At 17.6% G+C, this 23,429-nt stretch overlaps 1 protein-coding gene across 3 annotated transcripts in view; it reads left to right on the forward strand.

The window, feature by feature from the left end:
* The window catches only part of LOC726786 (proton-coupled amino acid transporter 1), a 51,039-nt gene that overhangs the window by 21,847 nt on the left and 5,763 nt on the right, over window positions 1–23,429 (forward strand). For all 3 annotated transcript variants that reach the window (XM_026441735.1, XM_026441736.1, XM_026441737.1), the window contains exons 2-7: window positions 4,189–4,265; window positions 12,072–12,185; window positions 15,775–15,925; window positions 16,898–17,025; window positions 17,247–17,331; window positions 17,873–18,145. In XM_026441735.1, coding sequence (XP_026297520.1) covers window positions 4,189–4,265; window positions 12,072–12,185; window positions 15,775–15,925; window positions 16,898–17,025; window positions 17,247–17,331; window positions 17,873–18,145 — 828 coding nt within the window. The remainder of the gene's footprint in view (window positions 1–4,188; window positions 4,266–12,071; window positions 12,186–15,774; window positions 15,926–16,897; window positions 17,026–17,246; window positions 17,332–17,872; window positions 18,146–23,429) is intronic.

The following is a 23,429-nucleotide window of genomic DNA, read 5'->3' on the forward strand; positions in this document are numbered from 1 at the left end:
TACAGATAATCATATATTATTCATGTAAAATTAGAATAAGTTACTTAAAATTAATTCTATATTTATATCTTAAATTATCATATAATGCATGAGACATTTAATAAAATTTATTAACTTTTAAAAATTAAAAATAAATATGCATTGTGAATATTTGTATTTGATATCAGAATTTTTAAAAATTTTGTAAAACAATATTTATTTCATTAATTATTTTATATTTATGATATTTGTTTTAAAGTTCTTATTTTATTTCATATTCGCTTAATTTGTTTAAATTAATTTAAATATCGACGCACGATATATATTATACAATTTTCAAACAACATTATTCAATTGTTATTCAACAGTGAGTTATACAGATTATTTATGAGCAATATCTAATAGATGGGCATTTGGTTATTGATATTTAAAAATTATATGATAAAAACTCATTTACTACTTATCTACTATCACATTTCTATAAAACAGTTAAATCTTTTAATATAACTATAAAAATGTTAAAATAATTATAAATTATAAACTATATATATAATAACTATATAATAACTATAAACTAACTTATAACCTGCAATAACTTATACTTTCTCATATATTTTTCAATAGTTTAACAAAGTAAATTAACAATATGATTTTATTTTTCAATTTTTTTAATAATATGATATTTTTTAAAATAAATATTCAAAAACAAATGTGAAATTTAAAAATTGGAATAACCAATAATATATTGTGTTACTTAGGTGAATTCTAATTATTAGATAAATCGTTTGTGATTGAAATTACAGTTCTATTGTATGATATATATGACATATAATATACGAATCATGTTTGAATTTGAAAAATTTGATTAAATAAGAGAACAGAAGCACATAAATCATTTATCGATCTATTATGTTGTAACTAAGCGATTAAAGATTGATGTAATATTTTTTATTATTATTATATAATTATTATTATTATTATGTTTATTTTTAATATTTAAGAAAAAAGGAAAATACTAATATTATATTTATTTGTTGTAATTTGTTGTAGATTGCATCAAAATCATTTATTTGTGTATATATATATATATATTTTTTAAATAATTATTTTATTTTTATTTATTTATTTATTTTTTTAATTACCCACAATACTATGCTATCAATAGAATAACTTATCAAAATAATGAATTTCATATTCTTTGTTTTATTTGAGAATATGAAAATGTTTTTGGCAAAATTAATATTATATTTTATTAAGATAGAAATATATTTTATATATTTTGAATCATAGAAATTGTAATTACATAATCTAACTTATTTTTATGATATCATTTTAATTGCAATCATATGTTTATTTATATTTTTTATTACATGTTATATATTTAAATATTATAAATTAGTAATTCCAATATTAAAATTTCATTATTGAATCTTCAAACGAATATATTATATTCAGAATTTATTATTATTATAATTTATTATTGCATTTTAATTATTTTAATTAAAATTATTAATTTATTAAGTTATAAAAAAATTAATCATTTGTCAAGTAATAATCATGTTATAAATTCTACTAAATTTTATTCATAGTTTACACGAATCATTGAAAATCAATGGAAAAATTTATTTATTATTGTTGCACATATTAATAACATATGATTCTACTTTTCATATCGACGAAGTTTAATTTAATTATATAATTAATTATAATTATATAATTAAATGGTTATTATATAATTAATTATAAGTTAATTGACATATAATTGTTTTCTTTAGTTATTTGCAATTATATTTCCTGATCGTTTATTTTGTGATTAAATCTTTAAAAAAAAATTAATTTATTTACAATCAGTTTTTGGTAGAATTAAATGTAATTAAATTTAGACTTAAAATTCGATATCATAAAAAAAAAAAAAGAGAAAATTAATATTGTAGTAAGTTTAATATTGTTTTAACTCAAGATTTGACTAAAAAAGACTGAAAAACAATTAGATAATTTAGAAAACAAAATAAAAAATAATTTATTGTATAAATTTAAAAAAATTATAAAATTGATCTTTTTTTATTAAAATATTTTCATTATTATTAATAGGAACAAGTTACTTGAAAATTCCCTGAAATTTATAAAGTTTTAAATTTTGAAACTTTTTGCTATTTTTATGATTCAAAAATCTTAAAATCTCAAAAATTCTTATAAAAAATAACATGCATAAATAATTTATGAAAATATTATTATGATATAAATTTATTCTTATTTACTTAATAATAATTTAATTAAGTTTGTATTTAGAATAATTTTAATTTTTTGAAAATTAAAAGAATGATTATTATTGATTGATTAAAAACTTAAACTTTAAAGAATTCTAAAAATCAAAATTTATTAAAATTTTAATTTTTGACAAAATATTATAGATAAGTTTTATTAGAAAAAGAAATAAGGATGTAAGCATTGAATATTCCAAAGTTTGAATTTTTGAGAATTTCAAGATCTTGATTGATTTAAGTTTCATGAAAAATTAAATTTCAATTATTTTTAATTTTTGAATATTAAAATATTATAAATATTAAAGTAATTCATGTTTTTTAATGTCACAAAAGTTTATATATATTATATATTTTTCAAAATCAGGAAATTTATTATAAAAAAAGAATTTATGATTGAATAAAAATAAAATTTAATTTTTTTCTTTCTTTTTTCATGATAATTATTTCAATTTTCTTCCATCTCTATAATTATGGAAAGTATATTAATATTATTTAAATAATACAAAAATTAAATATTCGATCCAATATTTTTATATTTAAAAAAATTATAAGAAATTTGAATCGAATCAAAGAATAAAAATAGTTACGTTACTCATTAATTATTGCTTGTTTGCAGTAATAAAACTTATTAACGAAGTTAAGAATAGTATTGGAAAAAACCAAAGGAAGCCGAAGAACAGATGTTCGATCATGTTTTCATGGGAAATCGTATTGCTTGATCAATATCTTACATTGAACTTCATGTGACCTTAGCTTAATCGGCTTGTTGAAGATAACATGTGAGCTACAATCATCAAATTGTCTTTTTATCTCGTAAATGTAAAATTTTAATGGAATAAAAAAACTGAAATTTCCATTAATAAGAACTCGAAATATAAATAATAATTGTATAAAAAATATAATATAATAATTATAAAAATATTACAGTATATATATATATATATATATATATATATATATATAAAATATATTATATAATATTATATAATATTAATGTATTATATGATTATATATATTATTAGAATTGAATAATTATAATAAAACAATTATAAACAGTTTCTGAAGATTATTGATTAAAATTTTTAAAAAAATATATTAAAAAACAAACATATAAAGATATTTTATCATCAAAAATAAAAACAAATTTAATTCAAATAGATTTAAGAATTAACAATGTTGCAAAAATTACAAATAAATAAAATTAACAGTGATAACTGAAGAAAGTTCAAATAAATCATTACTAATATTCTTAATTACTTATCATAAATAATCAAAAATAAAGAAAACTTTATTAAATATTAAAAATAAGAATATTAAAATTATACATTTATAAATTTATGTCTTTTCATAGTTTAATAATTTTTTATATAATATATATAGATATAATGTAATATAATATATATTATAATATTTTAAAATTCGCTTCTCAATCCAAACATATGTAAAACATTGATTCTTTTTTAATAAATTAAATTATTTTTATAAATAAAAAAATATATTTTGTAATTACATATTTAATATAAATACATAATATCAATTTATATAATAAATATAATATATAATAATAATAATAATAATAATAATAAAATAAAATAATTTATTATAATAATTAATATTAAAAATAATTTATTATAAAATAAAAATATAAAATATATCATTACTTATCAAATTATACTTAATTACCAAATGCATTATAAATATTATAAATATAGAATTATTTATCAAATTATATTACTATTTGATTAATATTATTTGATAAATAAAATTTATTTTACTAATTTTTTATTAGAATTGAAAATTGTATGTTTACACATAATAGATCAACTTTGAATTCATGATTTTGAATTCACAGTTAGAATATTAATTATAATTGATCAATATAATTTTTATAATTAACATTGCTTATTTTGAGACATTAACAAGATATTTTTGATTGTATTTATAGATGGAAATGCATAAAAACCCTAATGGAAAAAGAAATTCTTTGCATGGTGATGTGATGACACTAAAGGAACCTCACAGGTGAGTAAATAAATATTTGTTTTACAATAATATGAACAATAATTAGATTTTATTCAAATATCAAATCATCTGGAATGTATAAACACCTTTTAAATAAATCATAAATAATCTAATATTGAATCCTTTGTATATATTTATAAAATCATATACAATATTTGAAGTTTATACTTTTTAACACGAGTCAGTTTGATAATTTATTATATTGTATTTTTATGTAATCAGAAATTGTTCTATAGTATCATTATAATTAAATAAAAAAAAATTAGTTTGTCTATTTATATAATCATTCAATGTGACTCGATTTTTTTTTATTATGAAATTGTTCGAAATATGTATGTATATAATATTATAAAAAATTATTATATATTATAATTATTATATATTATAAATATTATAAAAAATTAATATTATTATTTTTAATTATTTTTTATTTTTATTTATTTATCTTCTGATAAATATATATATCTACATTATATAATATATATATTTATTTATATATATATTTATATTATTATATATATTATTTATATATTATTATATATATTATATATATTATTATATTATATTATTTATTATTATATATAATGTATATATTATATATATTTATTATATACATATATATATATTTTAATATATATATTATTTTTTTCATGAATATATTCATGAATATATAGAATATTTCAAGTTTCAAAATTATGCAAAAATTTCTATATATATATGCATTCGTAAGATAACATAGAGAACTAATTTGACTAGAAATCAAAATATAAAAGTTGATATATAGGAAATATAGAATATTGATTAAAGCTTATTTATTAAATTTTAAATATTGTAATTGAAGTTTATGTTAAATAAAGCAAAAAGGAAATAGAATAAGATCGCTTTATCTCCATTATATTGCTATTGCATTCTCTTTTCTTTGTTTCATTTAATACAAATTGTTCATAATTTAAGTAACCCTCAATCAACATTTTTATATAATATAATATTAGATTCTTTTAGTTTTATATTTTAATCTTTAGAATTGATTTTATGAAGGTATCTTATAAATATATTAACATACTGTAAAATAATTAAGATATTATTATTATTATTTAGTTATTTATTTTTGATAAAAATGAATTTGAAAATTTTTAAATACTATACACGTAATTAATATGTTAATAATTTAATATTAAAATTAATAATAGACTTGATTATAAAAGATATAAATTTAGGTAGAAAAATTAATTATTAATAGAAGATAAAGAAAGATAAATTGAGATTGTAGAATAAAATTATTGACATTTTTCGCTAGTATAGTTTTTGCTGCAGCATAAATAATTGAAACATGAACATTTATATTTTGCATATAATAAACACAAAAAAATGTTAAAATTTAGACATAAGAATGCTAAAGATAATTAATTTCAAAATTTTTATAAGTAATTGTTATTTTCTTTAGAATACAATAAATATCTATAAACCATATAAACCATTTACATAATCAATTATCTTTAATAACAAAAAAATGTTATAACAATTCACTTTTGAGAATTTAATTAAAAAAATTGCGATTTTATTTAATTATTATTTAAATAATTTTTCTAGAATCCTTTTCAGACATGAATTTGTGGTTCATGAATCATCATAATTTTTTTCTTTTTTACTATTAACTGGTCTAGAGCAAAGATTTTTTCTATACTTTTTTATACTTTTTTTTTGAGTTCTTATATGAATCTTATTATAAAGAATATTAAATAGATTCTCTATTAAATAGAGAAATACATGAAATATAAAACTATCAAAAGTATATAGTCTTAAGCTAAGATAGTCATGAAAGATGAAAGAATTGGTTAAAAAAAAATCATGCACTTTTGAAATCGAAAAAATAAAAGCCCAGTGATCGAGAAGTGGAAAAATGTTTTATATCTCTAGATTGTATTTAAATATATTTCTCAATTTTTTCACACTACAATACATTAAAGATACATAGATGTAATATATAATAAAAAGATATAAATAAAATATTATATAGTTTGTTATTATTAAAACTATTTAAAAAAACTTAACTGTAAAATATAATTTACATCTACATTTACATCTACATTTACAATTATATCATATTAATAGACATTTATTTTCAATTAGGATAAAAAAAGATTATTTTTATTTTAAAATAATTTTTTTTAATATTTTGTTTTATAATATTTAATTGTAAATGTAAGAAATTTAAAAATATCTTTAAAACATTTGTAGAATTTGTTTAAAAAAATTTTTTTTCTTTTTTCGAATGCAATTTTGTCTGAAAATTTTTTACAACAAAGTAATAAAGATTAAAAGTTAAATATTTTTCAAAATTGTAAATTTAAAACTTTTAAAATTCTAAATTTATAAAAAATTTATTTTATCTTTCATTTTTAAATGAAATTTAAGATATTTGAAAAATATATATTTCTGATTGATATTAAATTTAGAAGAAAGGAAGATTGAATCTTAAATTAAAAGTTTTAGCTTCAAATTTTTATTATTTCCAAGATATTAATAAAAAACATATATTCTTTATACATTTTTATACAAACATAACAAATATCTTTACAATAAACACAATCATAGTCGAGTATTAAATAGTCGATGACGTAATGATGTAACGATAATGATCCTATAGAGCATTTATAGAGTGTTTCACATAAAATATCGAAGACGCAATGACTATTTTAGCATAGCCAACCGTTTGGCGATGGCAAAATATATAATCCGAAAATTAATATTTTCCTATTTTTATATCTGCAGCATAGTTCCAAATATTTATTGCATAATAAGCATATTGAAATACGGTATATTCAAATCTAACATTTTTGGATTATTGGAATTAAAATAAAATAAAAAAATGATATAATTATTTTATAATAATTACTGGGTTGTTGATATTTAAGAGAAAAAATTCTAATAATTCTTGTCAATAAGTTGATTTTAAAAATAACATAATTTAAAATGAAACAATTATATTGCAAGAAAATACAAATAATCGATTTTACTTGAGACACCTTATGTATACTGATATCGTTACTGTATTATGTCATCGACTATTTTACACTCGGCAACGCGTCGACAATCTATAGTACAAAAACGGTTGTATTAATAATATATCTGTGTAGAACTGTCTACATACATTAAATACTGATTCAATGTATTAATTATATAAGATTCAAATGTATTGTACCAAAAATTTTTTATTAATATCTCATAAATTAATAAATAAATTAAAATTTTAGATTTAATGTCCACTTTTGCTTCTTTCAACTGTTTCAAATTTTATGTCAATTATAATATATATTTTTAAAATACTATCAAATTTTGTGAATATGTAAAAAATTATATTTAATTTTATTAATAATTGAATACCACTTTTTAGAAGTTAAAAAAAGCGCTCGTAATTTCGATATTTTTTTTTTAATGGCCAAATATGAAACATAAAGCAATCGATTACAATGATAATCATTTTTAGTAGTTTTACTTGTTTTATATTTTACTTTTGTATATTTATTATATTTTTTTTGAATCCATATGTTCAAATAATATGAGACATTTTAACTCATAATTCATGAGCAAATAAATTTTAAACCTATTATATATTTTAATTTGTTGTCTTTATTTATATTAATATTTAAGGGGATAAATGACAATCGCATGTTTACGCATATGCAACTGCGGACATTTAGATATAAGAGAAATTCTATATAATAATAGCAATCTTTTTTTACAAATATCTAAAAAAAGGCTAAACAACGATATCAAACAAAAGAAAAAATCGTTCAAAATATTCATTTCTATTCGTAATATATTAAAAATTATCGAAATTAGTAAAGATTCTTTTATTCCTATCCGAATAATTACTAAAATTTCTAATCAAAATTTTATTCAAAATATAAATAATACTAAAATTTTTTTTGAAAAGTTTAATTTCATTCTTCACGATAATATTTTTTATGATCAATAAAAAAATTTTTCATCTATATAATTTATTATATATATATGCAAACTTTCATTAAAATCAAAATTATCAGATTAGATAAATTTTTTATAATATATATATACATAATATATATATTATATATATATAAAAAATATATATACATACATAATATATATATATATGAATGATTTCGAATCGCTATTTAAGTTTTTTATAAGATCAACATATATTTCTTTTTCAATTTTTTGAGAATATATTTAATATAATTGAAGCGAATTTGTATTTAAAATTATATTTATTAGATACTTGTTGGATTTTCTATTTTACTATTAATGTACTTTTATGTAGCTTTTTTTATAATATATTTTTAATATATTTTTAAAAAACAAAGTTAATTCTTCTAAATATATTTATTAAATAGTTTTCGGTTATTCAAATATTTTATATATTTTACATCGAATAAAAAATTTATTTTTGCAATGACAATCGATTATATATAGATACTCATAAAGATCTTTCGATAATAATTTTTGAAGCAACACAGCCCATCATTTAAGATTAATATTATTCACTTGCTCTTCAATTTGAATTTGTTCTTGAATATTAATGTAGTGAGCAATCACTTATCGTATCAGTTCATTAACTTATATGATTTCAGAGAAAAGAACGTGCTTCTTTTTATAATATTTTGATAATGAAATAGTATTTAAATTATTAAATAAATTCAATTTTTTTAATACATCTTAATACATTAATTCGCTATTATAATACATAATTTGCTTGTTCTAATATCATATATCTATATAGATTTTATTATTGTTTCATGAATTTTAAATTTATATTTTTTTAAGTGAATTATATTATAAATGAATATAAATTGTATAATTATAATAATATTATTATATTATAATATATTATATTTTTTTTTCTTAAATAATCTGTTAAATAATCTATAAATTTAATTTTTATTTTATTTCTAATTGATTTTTAATTCATAGTGTAAATATTATAAGACAAAAAGTTAAATATATCTGTAAATCTACATTTATATGTCTTTCCTCCTATGTCCCATTTTTTAAAACAATTAATAAAATGAATTGTTTAATTAAACACGTAAATTATGAAAATATTGTAGTAGCATTTATTTATTTATATGTTTTTGTTTCAATAACAAAATTAGAGTCAAACATAATGTAATTAGTTGACATTTAATGATATTTCTTTGTTTTAACATCAAATTATAAAATTTCAAATTTAAAAAAATTTTTTTAATTTTAAAATAGCTTTAATAATTTGTGTTGTTATTTGTGATAATCTATTATTATTAGAATAAAAAATTTAAATATATAATTATTAGATACTATGTCTACTATTATTTTTTTGTTCTTAATAATATTCATTTATAATTACTGTAAATAAACATTTCCTTTATATTATATAATAATGTTATTTTCGTGATATAATATTTATTAAATATTTTGTATATTAATTGATAATTTTTTATTTATTCAATGATATATAAAAACCAATAATTATTTATTTTTTTTTCTTCAGTTATTCCTTTTCAGAAATTTTGCTTCACTGATTAAGAATTTTATTTATAATTACTTTTTTTTAAATATATTTTAATTTTTTTAAATTTAAAATCAAATAATTTTTTAAAAGTAATTCTAATTTTAAAAAAGTTTTGTATTCTCATTATTTGAAAAAAAATATAATTATATATTACATAGATATATATTATATTTATGTATAAGAAAATTATAATTAAAATAATATTCTTTAACTTATCTTTTTAAGAAATAAAAAATAATATAAAAAACATCAGTGATTGATGTTGACTACAATTATTTCGTTTTCTTTTTTAAATAAATTTTAAATTTCTCTGAAAAGTTTGGAAAAATTTTTATTTTTTAGATATATCTAATGGATAAATAGAGTTCAATATAACGAATTTAATTGTAATTGTTTCATTGTTATTTGTATGTTATTTATTATTATTTATATTTTAAAATAAAAATTAATTATATATATCGAAAACAAATTATAAATAAATTCGACATTGTTTATATCATTAATTTAATAGAATTTGTTTCAGAAGAAAAATAAAATATTTATTTAAATTATTAAAAATTTGTTTCGAAAAGGATTAGATAAAACTTATCTTGAAATTTATCAATGTTAAATATTGTATATTTGTAAGTTTTTTAAATGTGTTTCATTTATTCTTTATAATCAAGATATTTTGTTATTATTATATATAATTATCACTACATTTTTGTAAATGAAATATATTTTAATTATTTATTTCTTTTTATGAAAATATTTGATAATAATAATTTGATATTTGATATTAATAATGTTTAATTGCATTTTAAATATTACTTTATTTATTACACTTTATTTATATTTTTGTATATTTTTATAACAAATTTGTTCAATTTTTCAAATTTTTATAAATTTCAATTTTTTTTATTATATATATTTTTTTTATAAATACTATAATATTAAAATTAACAAAAAAAGTTAATATAAAATATTTTATTTCTTAATCTTTTTCACTTAAGAATTAATTTAGATTTAGAATAGATTAGATTTTTCATCGATAAATTAAATATTTAAATTATAATTATAAATATTATAATCTATTCTATTTTGATTTTATTGAAAAATTATTGAATAATTTAAATAATCGTTTCGGATGCAATTTCTAAATTTATTTATGTATTCAATTTAGTTTATGATCGAAAATAATTAACGTTCAGTTATATTTGATAAGTAAAAATTGTACTATTTATATATATTGTTAACTGTAAAATAAAAAAAGGTGGATATTCATGGAAAAAGTTAAATGTAACTTTTATATAACTTTATATGTAGAAGTAGATTTATTGACACTATAACTAATATAACTATAATTAATATAATTAAATTTATTATGTCCAATCTCGCATTTTTGCAACAAAGAAACATTCGATAATTAAATTTTTATTGGCACTTGCACTTATATTTATGTAAACTCTTTATATAAATCTTCATATTTATTTTTATGAATGGAAAATTTATTTCACGATTATTATTTTTGCGATATATCTTACAGAAAAAAAATTCCTAATTTTATAATATATATCATCATTTAATGTATATATAATATAGAAAATTAATTGTGAATATAATAAAAAATTTTTCTTTAATAAAAATTATAACAAAACATTGAGAGAAACATTTGATATCCATAATGTCATAAAGTATACAATATGTAAGATAACGAAATAAAAAATATTTTGTTTAAAAATTAATTAAAAAATGTCAATATAAAAACTTGAAATTCAATGTTAATAATAATTACTAATTCAAAAATGACAAGAAAAGATTATTAATATTAAAAAAAAACCTCCTTAATGAAAATAATTAAAATTACTTCATTTCAGTAAAGTTTAATAAATTTTTTATTTAAAAGTACAGAATTCTTTTTTAAATATAAAAATATAATGTCTAAAATAAAAAAAATATAAGTCAAATATAATATTGACATTAAAATATGTGAAATCGTTGATAGAATTATACAAAAAATAATTAAATATTATATAGGCTTTATTTGATTTATGAATAAAATATATATTTTATATTATTTTTTTTATTATTTTTTATATATTTTATATATAATATTAGAAATTTTAAATATCAAAAAATTAATAAATTCGTTACTTTTATAAAAAAATATAAAAATAATTAAATATATAAAATTAATTATATGAAATTTAAAATTTGAATAATTATATAAGTTACAAAATCATGTTAATATTAAATTAAATATTTCTAAAATATAATATTATTATTTACTATTTTAGAAATGGCAGTACATATGGTGCCTTTCAATCAAAAGACCCTATTTTGGCAATGGAAAAGGCTTCCGAAATAGAAGATAGAAGTGAGCATGGAATTTCTGTTCATCATCCAACCTCGTAAGTTTACTTATCTTTTATTTTTATTTTTATTTCGTTAATCTTTTTATAATTTATATTGATTTTTTACAATTTGTAAATAAATTACAAGTTAGAAAAATTTATTAAAATTCCTTTCATAATTTAAGTTAAAGAAAAAAATAAATTTTATGTTCACATTTAAGATATTTAAGATAGATTCACACATTAAAAATTGTAATCACTTTTTGTTAAAACACATTTTTATTTATTAGAAAAGTAAATTATCTATTAAAATTCTGAATTCTGTATAAATGAAACATCGTAAATTTAAAATCATATAATTATATTTAGATCAATTATTTTCTACAAATAAAAATTATTTTATTAATTTTGATAATTTTATTTTTTAAATCATAAATAAAAATTTAAATAATTATATAAAATTATTAATAAATATAAAATATGTTATTGGAATTATTTAATGGAATTATTTAATAAAAATGGATAGATATTTTAATATTTTAAATTTAAAAATTATTAAAATTTATTATTAAAATTTTAATATTTAAAAATATTAAAATAAATTTATTTGGTAATTTCAAATATTTCTTTTTTTAAATTAATTTTAATATAATTTTTTAAATTAAATTTTTTAAATCAATGACTGTATATTATTAAAAATATTATTAAAAAATTTAACAAATAATGTTTTGTATTTTTTTTTTTAATTATTTAATTTCATTTTTATAAGAAAAAATTTTGTTATATGATGAGACAGAATGTTATATGATTTTTGTTATAAGAATAAAATTAAATAATAATTAAATGGATCATTTTTATAATTAGAAAATTTGAATAACAATACATTTTTTTGTTCCTCTTATTAAGAAATTTATTTTCATATTTTCTCATTATTATTTATTCTATTATTTTACTATATACTTGGTTAAGATATATGTATATATAAAGAAGAAAATAATTTACAGGATCATCATTTTAATTATCATTTCTCATAATATTTATGAAATTATTATTTTAATAATAAGAAATCTATATAAATGTAAAGAAACTTTAGAACTAAAATTTTTCTTCCAAAGAGAAACAATAATTTAAGAATTAATATAATTTTTTCTTGTAAACATCTAAATTGATTTATAACATATTAAAAAAATATTTTTCATAATATGATAATATGAATAATTAAAATGAAAATTCAAGACCATTTTTATATACATAATTTTCTTTTTTTTCTATCTTGTGTTATGAATTAAATAAAATTGTTCATTTCTTTAATTATAGTGTTATTATTAGAACAGATTTGTTATACATTTCTTTTGAGATGATATTAGAATATAACATACATATAATAGTTCCTGTATGATGTGGAAAAGTAATTTTCTAAATTTATGAGTGTATTAATGCAAATCATGATAAAATAATTTATAATTAAATAAATGACGAACAAATAGAAAAAAACTTTATTTATTTTTATTATCATTTTATTGATAGTACTTAAGATTTTGTAAAATGTATTTAATTTGAATCTATGTATCATTATAATATCTATGACGATGATTAAAAAAGCACATCAAACTTAAATTTTTTTATAAATCACAAAAGCCAAAACCGAATCTCGAAATAAATATGTTGGCATAAGTTCTCATTAATCCGCGTAATTTCTACATTTAACTTTTTAGAGAATTTCTATTATCATATTAATAGTATTTTTGGTTGCATAATTATGCGTAAAATTTGTGTGAAATATTTCTTTGCAATTATGTTTAAGGATTTCAAATGAAAGTTAAAATAAATTTTTCTTTTTTATTCATTAAATATTATTAAATAAATATTAAACATTAAATTTAATTGATTTTATTGATTAATGATTTCAAATTATTTTTTGATTTTTTATTAACAACTTGATTTTGAAAAATAAGTGATATTAAAATAAAAACGCTTCAACAAGAGTCATATAAAATAAATATGAATTATTGCAAAAAGAATTTAATTATTAACCTTTATTGAAATCAATTATCGAATTGATAATTAAAAAGGTAAATTTTTTATTATATTAGTAATTAAATCACAATTAAAGATATTTATTATTATTAAAAGATATTTTAATAATAATACTTTATAAAGTATTTACAAAATACTTATTTAATAATAATTTGGTATTATTGTAAATTTTATCACTATAAATCGTTACGATTATTACAACTAAATTAAGAATTTAATTATTCATTGCGATTAACGATTAAAATAACAATACATGATTTATGATTGAAGTACGATATTATTATTTAATTATTGATTAAATTTTTATTTACCTTTGATATATAATTTAGAAAATTAAAATTGATAAATAAAAATCATAAAAAAATGTTAAATTTATTATCAAATGTGACTTGTTATTGAATTTTATGCAATTAGATTTGTTTAAAATTATTTTCATATTCCATAAAGAATCTTATTCTCTTAGAATAAAGTGTTAAAAAATGAAAAAAATTATTTTTAATTATGTGAGACATTAAATATTTATGTGTTAAAAAAATACTATTCAATTTTACTTTAATTTATAGTTTTTTATTTTTTTATTTTTTTACTTATTTCAGTTATTTGAATAATGATTGTGATTTTATTAAATAAATGATATTTGTCTACGAATTGTAAATATTAAATTATAAAAAAAGCAAAAAGTCTATATAGGTTTAATAATAATATAGATTTGTAATATAAATTTTCAACTTTAATTGATTGGGTCACTTAATTTTAAAATAGATTAAGTAATGAAACATAAAAAATATTTAAGAAATTTTATATCAATATATTAATTTTTGTTGAAGCTATTAATGTTTAAGATCGAATTTCAATTTATATTTTTATTTGTTATTTTATTTTTTATGTTTGCAAATAATTTTATATGTTTATAAATAATTTTTATATTATATTTATTTCTATATTATAAAATATTATATATATTTCTAATTTATTAAATATTTGTTTTTAAATTAATAAAAAATTCTTTTTTACGAAAATTTCTTATTAATTTTTATTTGAATCTAATTTGAATATGTGATACAAATTTAATTAATTATTTCGATAAAAATTATAATTATATAGCTATAAAAATTTTATCAAATAAAAAAGTAATTTAATAATTTCCACTAATTTTAACTTTTAATTTTTAAATTTTAAATCATTAATAATATAATATATATACATAATATCTTTAATATCTTTCTAAAAAATTAAATAATAATAATAATAATAATAATAATAATAATAATAATAATAATAATAATAATAATATCTCTCTCTGAGGTATTAAATTAATTAAAAATATTTCTTATAAATCTTTACCAAATACTTTATAAAAATTTTTTTTAAAATTTTAAATCATCAAAAAATATAAAGACATCGATTATTTAAAAAGCAATCTTTAAAAAATTCTTATTTTTTGTTTATAATTAAACTTTAATAGGTTAAAACATCAACGAATATTTTTATGTTAATCGCAATAAAATCGTATAAAATTATTATTTTAATTATTGAAATATTTTCAGCTTAAATAACTATAAATATTTATACTTTAATAAAGTTATTTATATTTAATGAATAATTACAGGTACTTAGAAACAATGATGCACCTGTTTAAAGGTAACGTCGGTTCGGGAATCTTTGCGTTAGGGGATGCTTTCAAGCATGCTGGACTACTGCTAGCTCCTCCACTTACCATGTTCCTTGGGGTTATTTGTGTTCATGCTCAACACATTCTTGTATGTATAAGTCATTTTAAATATACTTAACAAATAAATGCTTAATAAATAATTATGCATTCTATATTTCATAATATAATTTTTAATAATAATTTTCTAATATATATATGTATATAATTAAATATAAAATTAATATATTAACAAAAAAAAATTATTTCTTAAATATTTATTTATTTTATTAAATTTTGACAATTAAATGTAAAAAATAAAAAATTTAAAGAAAATAAATATTATAATAATAAAATAACAATAAAAAAAAATAACAAAATCATATAAATCATAATTCTAATCTCTTTTAATTACATATACAATATTTATATATGTATAAAATGTCTTATTTTCGGAAAAATTATGATAGCATATTTTGAAAAATAAAAATACAAAGAAGATATTAGAAAAAATAAAATTAAATATAGAATACAAAAAAAAAACGAAATAACAATGAATTGAGTTTTTGTGCTAGATAGAAATATATTGTCAATATATATATATATATATATATGTATTTTATATTTACTTGAGATTGTTGATAAATAATACAACATGTATTAAAATTAATAATTTATAATATCAGACCAATAATCTTTTATTATATAATATTAAACAAAAAAGTTTATTGTCATTTTGTATTTTTATTATAACTTTTTAATTTTTAAGCATTTATCAGTTTATATTTATATAACATTTTTTACTTTTATTCATAGAATATAGTAATGTTTTACAGAAAAATCTAAGAACTTTAATTTTATATTCTTTTTAAAGTTTCAAATCAATTATTATGCTTTTTTAATAATTTCACATTTAATTTCAATTATTTTATTAGATATTATATTATATAACATTATAATTTTAATATATTATATTATCATAAATTTATTATATTCTATATTTATTATTTTATTATAATACAATATAATAAAATTTTTGTTTAATATGTAAATATTAATGTAATGTATAATGTATGTATTATAGATTAAATGTAACGAAGAAGTGACGCGTCGTGTTAACGATCCGAATGCTACAACTGGATTTGCTGGTACGGTAGAATTGTGCTTCGCCACTGGTCCTCTCTCACTCCGAAAATACTCTGTGTTTATGAGGTAGATATATATATAATAAAAAAAACGTGTTCTGATATTAAATTAAATTCTTATTTCGAATCAGTTATTCAATAATAAATTAAATATTTTATTTTAAATTTTTAATATTTTTAAATTTTTTATTTTCTTTAATTTTAAAAAATTTTAATTTTAATATATTTTATTTTGATTTCTTTCATTTTTCTTTGTAATTTATATCATTTTATATTACTTTGTTCCAGAAAATTGGTTAATATATTTTTATGTATCACGCAACTCGGATTTTGCTGTGTATATTTTGTTTTCATTGCGAAGAATATGAAACTGGTAAGTTTTCAATGTTTAATTTTGCTTTTATAATTTTTTTATTGAGAAATTAAATTCAAAATTTTAACCATTTAAATATTGAATACTCTAATTATAAATTTTTAAAATGAACTTTAAGATCATTCTATATATAAAAATTAGTTGAAAAAAAATTAATTGAACAAAAATTTTTTTGTATAAGACTTTATTTTCAAAAAAATTTAGTTTGAAATTTGTTTAGATATACATATATACACATATACATAATCAATTAAAATTAATTTGTATTCAAATGTGTTTAATACAAATTTTTGATAGTATTGATATATTTTGGATTAATATTTTGATTTCCCTAAAAATAAAATCTTAAATAAAATTTTATTTTATATTTACTTTTGTATTTGTTTATAATTCATTTTAAGATATGTGCATTTTTAATTTATATCGATGAAATTCACTAGAGTAAAAGAGCGAATTAAAAATGTAATATTTCTATTAATAAATCTATTTATTATATTTAGTATATTGTATTTAACTTTTGTTAAACTAATTTTTTTTGTAGGTGATGGACGTATACGGAATTGAGATGGATGTTCACCAACACATGGCTGTCATCCTGATTCCTATAATGTTGAGCACGTGGATCAGAAATCTAAAATACCTAGTGCCTGTTTCTTCGATGGCGAATTTTTTAGTTATAGCTGGCTATGTCGCTACTATGTACATGATGTGCAACGATCTACCATCGATTCATGAGAGGCGATATATTGCCGATTGGCATGATTTGCCTTTGTTTTTTGGCACTGTGATATATTCTTTTGAAGGTATCACTTTGGTAAGCCTTTATATATTCCATATATATATATATATATATATATATATAACGCGTCATAAATTTGGCAATCGTTTTGTCTATATTGTTGTTCTTTATATTAAGAAATAAACTAAAACTAAAATAAAAAATGCTATATATATGTTCATTTTGAAGTAATCCAGATTAACAAATTATCTTCTATATTATATATATTTTTTGCGATAAGAAAGATTAAAAAAGCCAATTGTAGAATACTTATAAGTTTATTAAATTATTAGAAAATTTATTTATTAAATTTTTAACAATTGATAGTGAATTTAATAAAAAATAAATTTCTGTTGTGTGGCGAACTTGAATTCGAATTCTTTATTAGACATTCTTGTTAAATGTTGAATATTATTAGAGAATAATTGTGAAATGACTTGATCAAAAGTAACAATATATTAATAAAAAAATAGGAATAAAATATGTTATATGGATCGTGCTGATGCCTTTGTTCTATTATGCTGAGCTCACTATATCGCGTTGGACGTTCAAAAAAGAAAATAGACAAAACAAAATCGATACAGCGATTGTGACACCCAGTAACACTTAATTCACGCATAATATGTAAAATATATGAGTCATACTTTACATATGTAAACACTCATTTCTATTCGAAGAATATCTTTATAAAATTATACAATCATGTCGGACAAATCATATTTATATTTTTAATGCCATTCTGAAATAATAAATTCTGAAATTTTTGCTTCAATAATATTTTCATAAACGGATCGACTAATTGTTTATCAGTTTTAACATATTGAATATCTTTCTTCTATTCTATATTTTTCCCAAATAAAATTATCTATATGTTTAGACACGATTCTTTTTATTAAAGTAAATTTTTTATTAAAGTAATTGGAACTTGATTATTACAATAAATTGGTATTGACAAATTTTAAAAAAAATTTAATTTCACAAGAATTTATCTTAATTATGTAACTTCTTTCATTGCTGAACACAAAACTCCGTCTTAATTGCTGAAGTAGCAACTATTCTATAGAACCATCGTTCAAGACAAATCTTGACAAATCCATCCAGTAGTACTCTTTCTGGTATTTTTGTCGTTTGTTCAGAATTACAATATGCTATTAAAATTGAATCTTTTGATGCATTGACTAAACTGTAATTTATCGTCCCTTTTAAATATTTAAATATTCGTTTAACTCTATTCTAATAATTTCTATTTGATTTTTCTGCAAATCGACTTAACACGCTTATAATGAATGCCAAATCAAATCTTGCAGTCACCATTAAAAACATTGATGTATCGAATTTTTCTATAAAAAAATGATTCAACATTCTTTTCGTTTGTATGAATAATTTTAAACTTAACATTAGGATCAACAGGCACTGTAATTAAAAATCAATTTATATAATTAAATTTATTTAATATTTTTTCTGTATAAGCTTTTTGAAATATTTTCAGAGTTCATAATTCTATTTCTTTGTATTTGCATTCCAACAAACTATTCAGCCTCTGAATACATTATTTTGAATACTCTGATACTGAGATTAGAAAATAAATCATTCATTTTTAAATAATTATTATAACAAATTATATCATCATTAATATACATGTAATTAAAGTTTACATATGTAATTAAAGTTTCTGAAATCAAATATTATATACAGATATTTATATCATTTTTAAATTATATCAAATTATATTCATATATAAATTCATTGATTCTTTTATTCCATTGTCTCTTGGTGTTTATTTTAATCCATGCAAATTTTTTCGTAACAAACATATACATCATCTAATTCGAAACCAATTGATTGCTCCATGTAAATAAGTTTTTTAAATCATTATACAGAAATACAGTTTTCGTCGAATTATTGTATGAATTTCAGATTCATTACAGTAGCGACTGACATCAATATCATATCACAACCGGGGAGAATGTTTCTTTGTAATCAATGATATCCTTCTGTGCATACAATTCTTTTATAAGATTGGCTTTGTAATTATAAATTGTCCCATTCATTATATATTTTTTTCTGAAAATCCAGCAATTTAAAATAATATTAATATTGCTTAGTTTTAGAACTAACCTATGTTTTATTTTCTTTAAGAGATTCAAGTTCTTCGTTGATTGCTTCCATTTATTTGAATCTTCTATTTCTAATGCTTTTTGAATAGTTTGTGGTTTATAAGCAGCAAAAAATGTTTCAAGTCCATTTTAGAATGGACTTCTATTGAATATCTTCCATAAAATAGATAAGGATCTCGTTGAATTAGCTGTCGAGGATTTTTCATTTTCTTTATTAGTGATATCGATTCATTCTTATTGATTTTATCCGCTTCCATATTTGTTTTATTTGTTTTGTTATCAATGAATTCAATTATCTTTATAAACTCATCTAGGTTTTTTGTTGAAAAAAATTTTCAAATGTAACATTTCTTCGCAACAAGATCGAATAATTAAGCGTTCAAATAATAAGCCTTATTTTGTTTGCTATAGCTATCATCAAATATTTTTCTGAATTTATCTTTCATTTATTCCTTTGATCTTGAGCATAACAAATATTCTTCGATATATGAGCATAACAATCATTTCCGAAAATTTAAGTAAGCTATAGATATCTTTTCGTCATATCATTTTTCATACGTATTGATTTTTCCAAGGTTTCCGTAACTGTCCAATTTTTAATGTGAACAGCTATAGTTATCGCCTTAGCCCATAAATATAACAGTTCTTCAACTTTCAGATTTCTTTGTATGCAACATATATTTTTGATTCAATATTTTGAATTTTGTTGATTTAATAATTATTTTATTTTATCTTTCGATAAATCTGTTTTGTTGCACGCATTATTGTCTTATATTTAATACTTTTTGAACATAAATAATTTTTGACTATTCTATTACAAAATTTTTTGTCATAATTAGGTCTCAGTCTTTTTATGTTCGTTCGTTTATACTTCTGCATAAAACTGTTTCAAATAATTGAGAACTTCTATTTTCTCTTTCAAGAAATAATATAACCATAAACATAACAATATTTTGAGTACTGATCCTTTAATAATAATATCCTTCAATAAATGGTTACCTTACCGCATAGATTGGTATGAAATATTTCTGTATGCTTAATCCTTATAGATTATCCTTTCGGAAAAATTCTTTGATACTACATATGTATATTTTTTACAATAAATATCACTTTCTATTATACTATCAATTTTTAAATCATACACTTGAATTTATTACCATATGTATATATTAGTATATATGCTTTTATTATCAGCATAAAATTTAATTTATATAATTTGTTATTAAGATTATTTCCCTTAACAATAATTTATTGTTCTTGTAAAAATATATATTTTATCCATTATCTTCAAAAATAACTCATTCTTTCTTCTAAAGCACATTTGATTAACAAATTCTTCTTTAATTGCAGTATATATAGTATTCCACTGATTGTGTAACACATATACGTTTCATTAACATTTATCTTATCACTTCACATTGATGTTTTCTTTGCCTTTAACACATAATGTATTGCTCACGTATATGTATTTTCTATGTATATTTTCATGTATATGTATTTTCTATATATATTTTCATGTTTTTGAACCATTCTTTTTTGAAAGGCATGTGTTTTGTCGCATCCGAACCGGCAAATTATGTATCTTTATCTTTTTGAACATTCTCAATTAAATAATTCAATTAAATCAGAATGTTTAATATTTTTATTTTCTTTTTCATTCTTTTGAGTTATCATGGATGTCCTTTCGTATGTGATTTTTTCAATGACTTTTACAATCATGAGCTCAATTTCTTTAGAAATGAGATTTATTATTTTTTTTGTATTATTTTTAAATTTATATCAAGATCATGAAAATCATGAGAATCACGAGAATCACGAAAATCACGGGAAATACGAAGATTTCGGTGAATATGATTCTTTTTATGTCTTCTCGCATAATAGAATCAATATCCTTCTCAGGATATTTATATATTTTGTATTTTTAACAGCATTTCTTTATTTATTAAGTAATCTGTCAATCATTCCGTTCCATTTGTAATATAGCATACCAGCCTGTGCAAATATTATCATATTTTCTTCTTAAACTTAATAAAATTTTTGTAATGATAATAGAATCTTTTTCTTATTCTATATTCATGTCTTTCAATCTTTATTAGCTAAATTATTTTCGAAATGCGATGGATTCTTTCGGATCCATTTTTGCATTTATAAATTGATCTAAAATTTGTATTGATTGATTATTTTTTTCAATATATGTATATATATGTACACATTGTGCAGCTTATATTTGTGCAACAATAGAATAGAACAATTTGATAAATATCTTAATTAAAACTTTTTTATCAAAAATGCTTGAGTTTTAGCATCTTTTTGAATCCATGATATAGTATCTGCTTCATTTTCAAATCTAGAAATCGAACTATCGATTATACATTTTCATATACATTTTATTTTCCACCATGTAAATTTGCATTTGTTGTTTTTATAGCTGATAGTTTCATCCATTGAAATTATGAAAATGATACAGTTTTGCTTCAACCATTTTTATTTTATTTTTAATTTTAATTTTTAACAAATACAAAATTTCATATTGAATTACAAAATTTCATAACAATATACCTCTTACTATTTCTTCAGTATCAAATCACTCATTACAAAATAACGGAAGACATTGAGCCCATAACCTATTAGGAAATAAATTGTGAAATGATTTGATAAAAAATAATAGCAAGAAAGAATCTATTCAAAAAGGAAATTAAAAATAAACTATATTATATAAATGTGAGTCGTGCCGATGCCTTTATCATACTGTATTGAGCTCACGATACTGTATGTTGGATTTTACGATTCAAAATGGAAAACAGAAAAACAATCGAAACAATGTATCCAGTGACACTTAATTCATACATAAATACATAAGATATGAATCGCATTTTTATATATATAATTCAACAAATACAAAATTTGATATTAATTGTTGCAATTAAGAAATATTTAGAATTGATAAATATAAAGATATCACTTTTTAAGAAGAAATTAGTATTGAAGATAAAAGATAATCTATTATTTACATGTTATTTTTTGTTAAATTTATTTAACAGAGATGTCGAGAGATGAATTAAAAATTTATTAAAAATATATAAAAAAATAAAAACAAATATAAATTACTTAATAGAATATTAATTCGATAAAAACATTATAAATATGTTGTATTCTATAAGTTTCCATATATATAAAGTATTTTATACATTATCTTTTAAAAT

The sequence above is a fragment of the Apis mellifera genome, linkage group LG7 (genome assembly GCF_003254395.2).
Source record: "Apis mellifera strain DH4 linkage group LG7, Amel_HAv3.1, whole genome shotgun sequence".
Classification (NCBI taxonomy): Eukaryota; Metazoa; Arthropoda; class Insecta; order Hymenoptera; family Apidae; genus Apis; species Apis mellifera.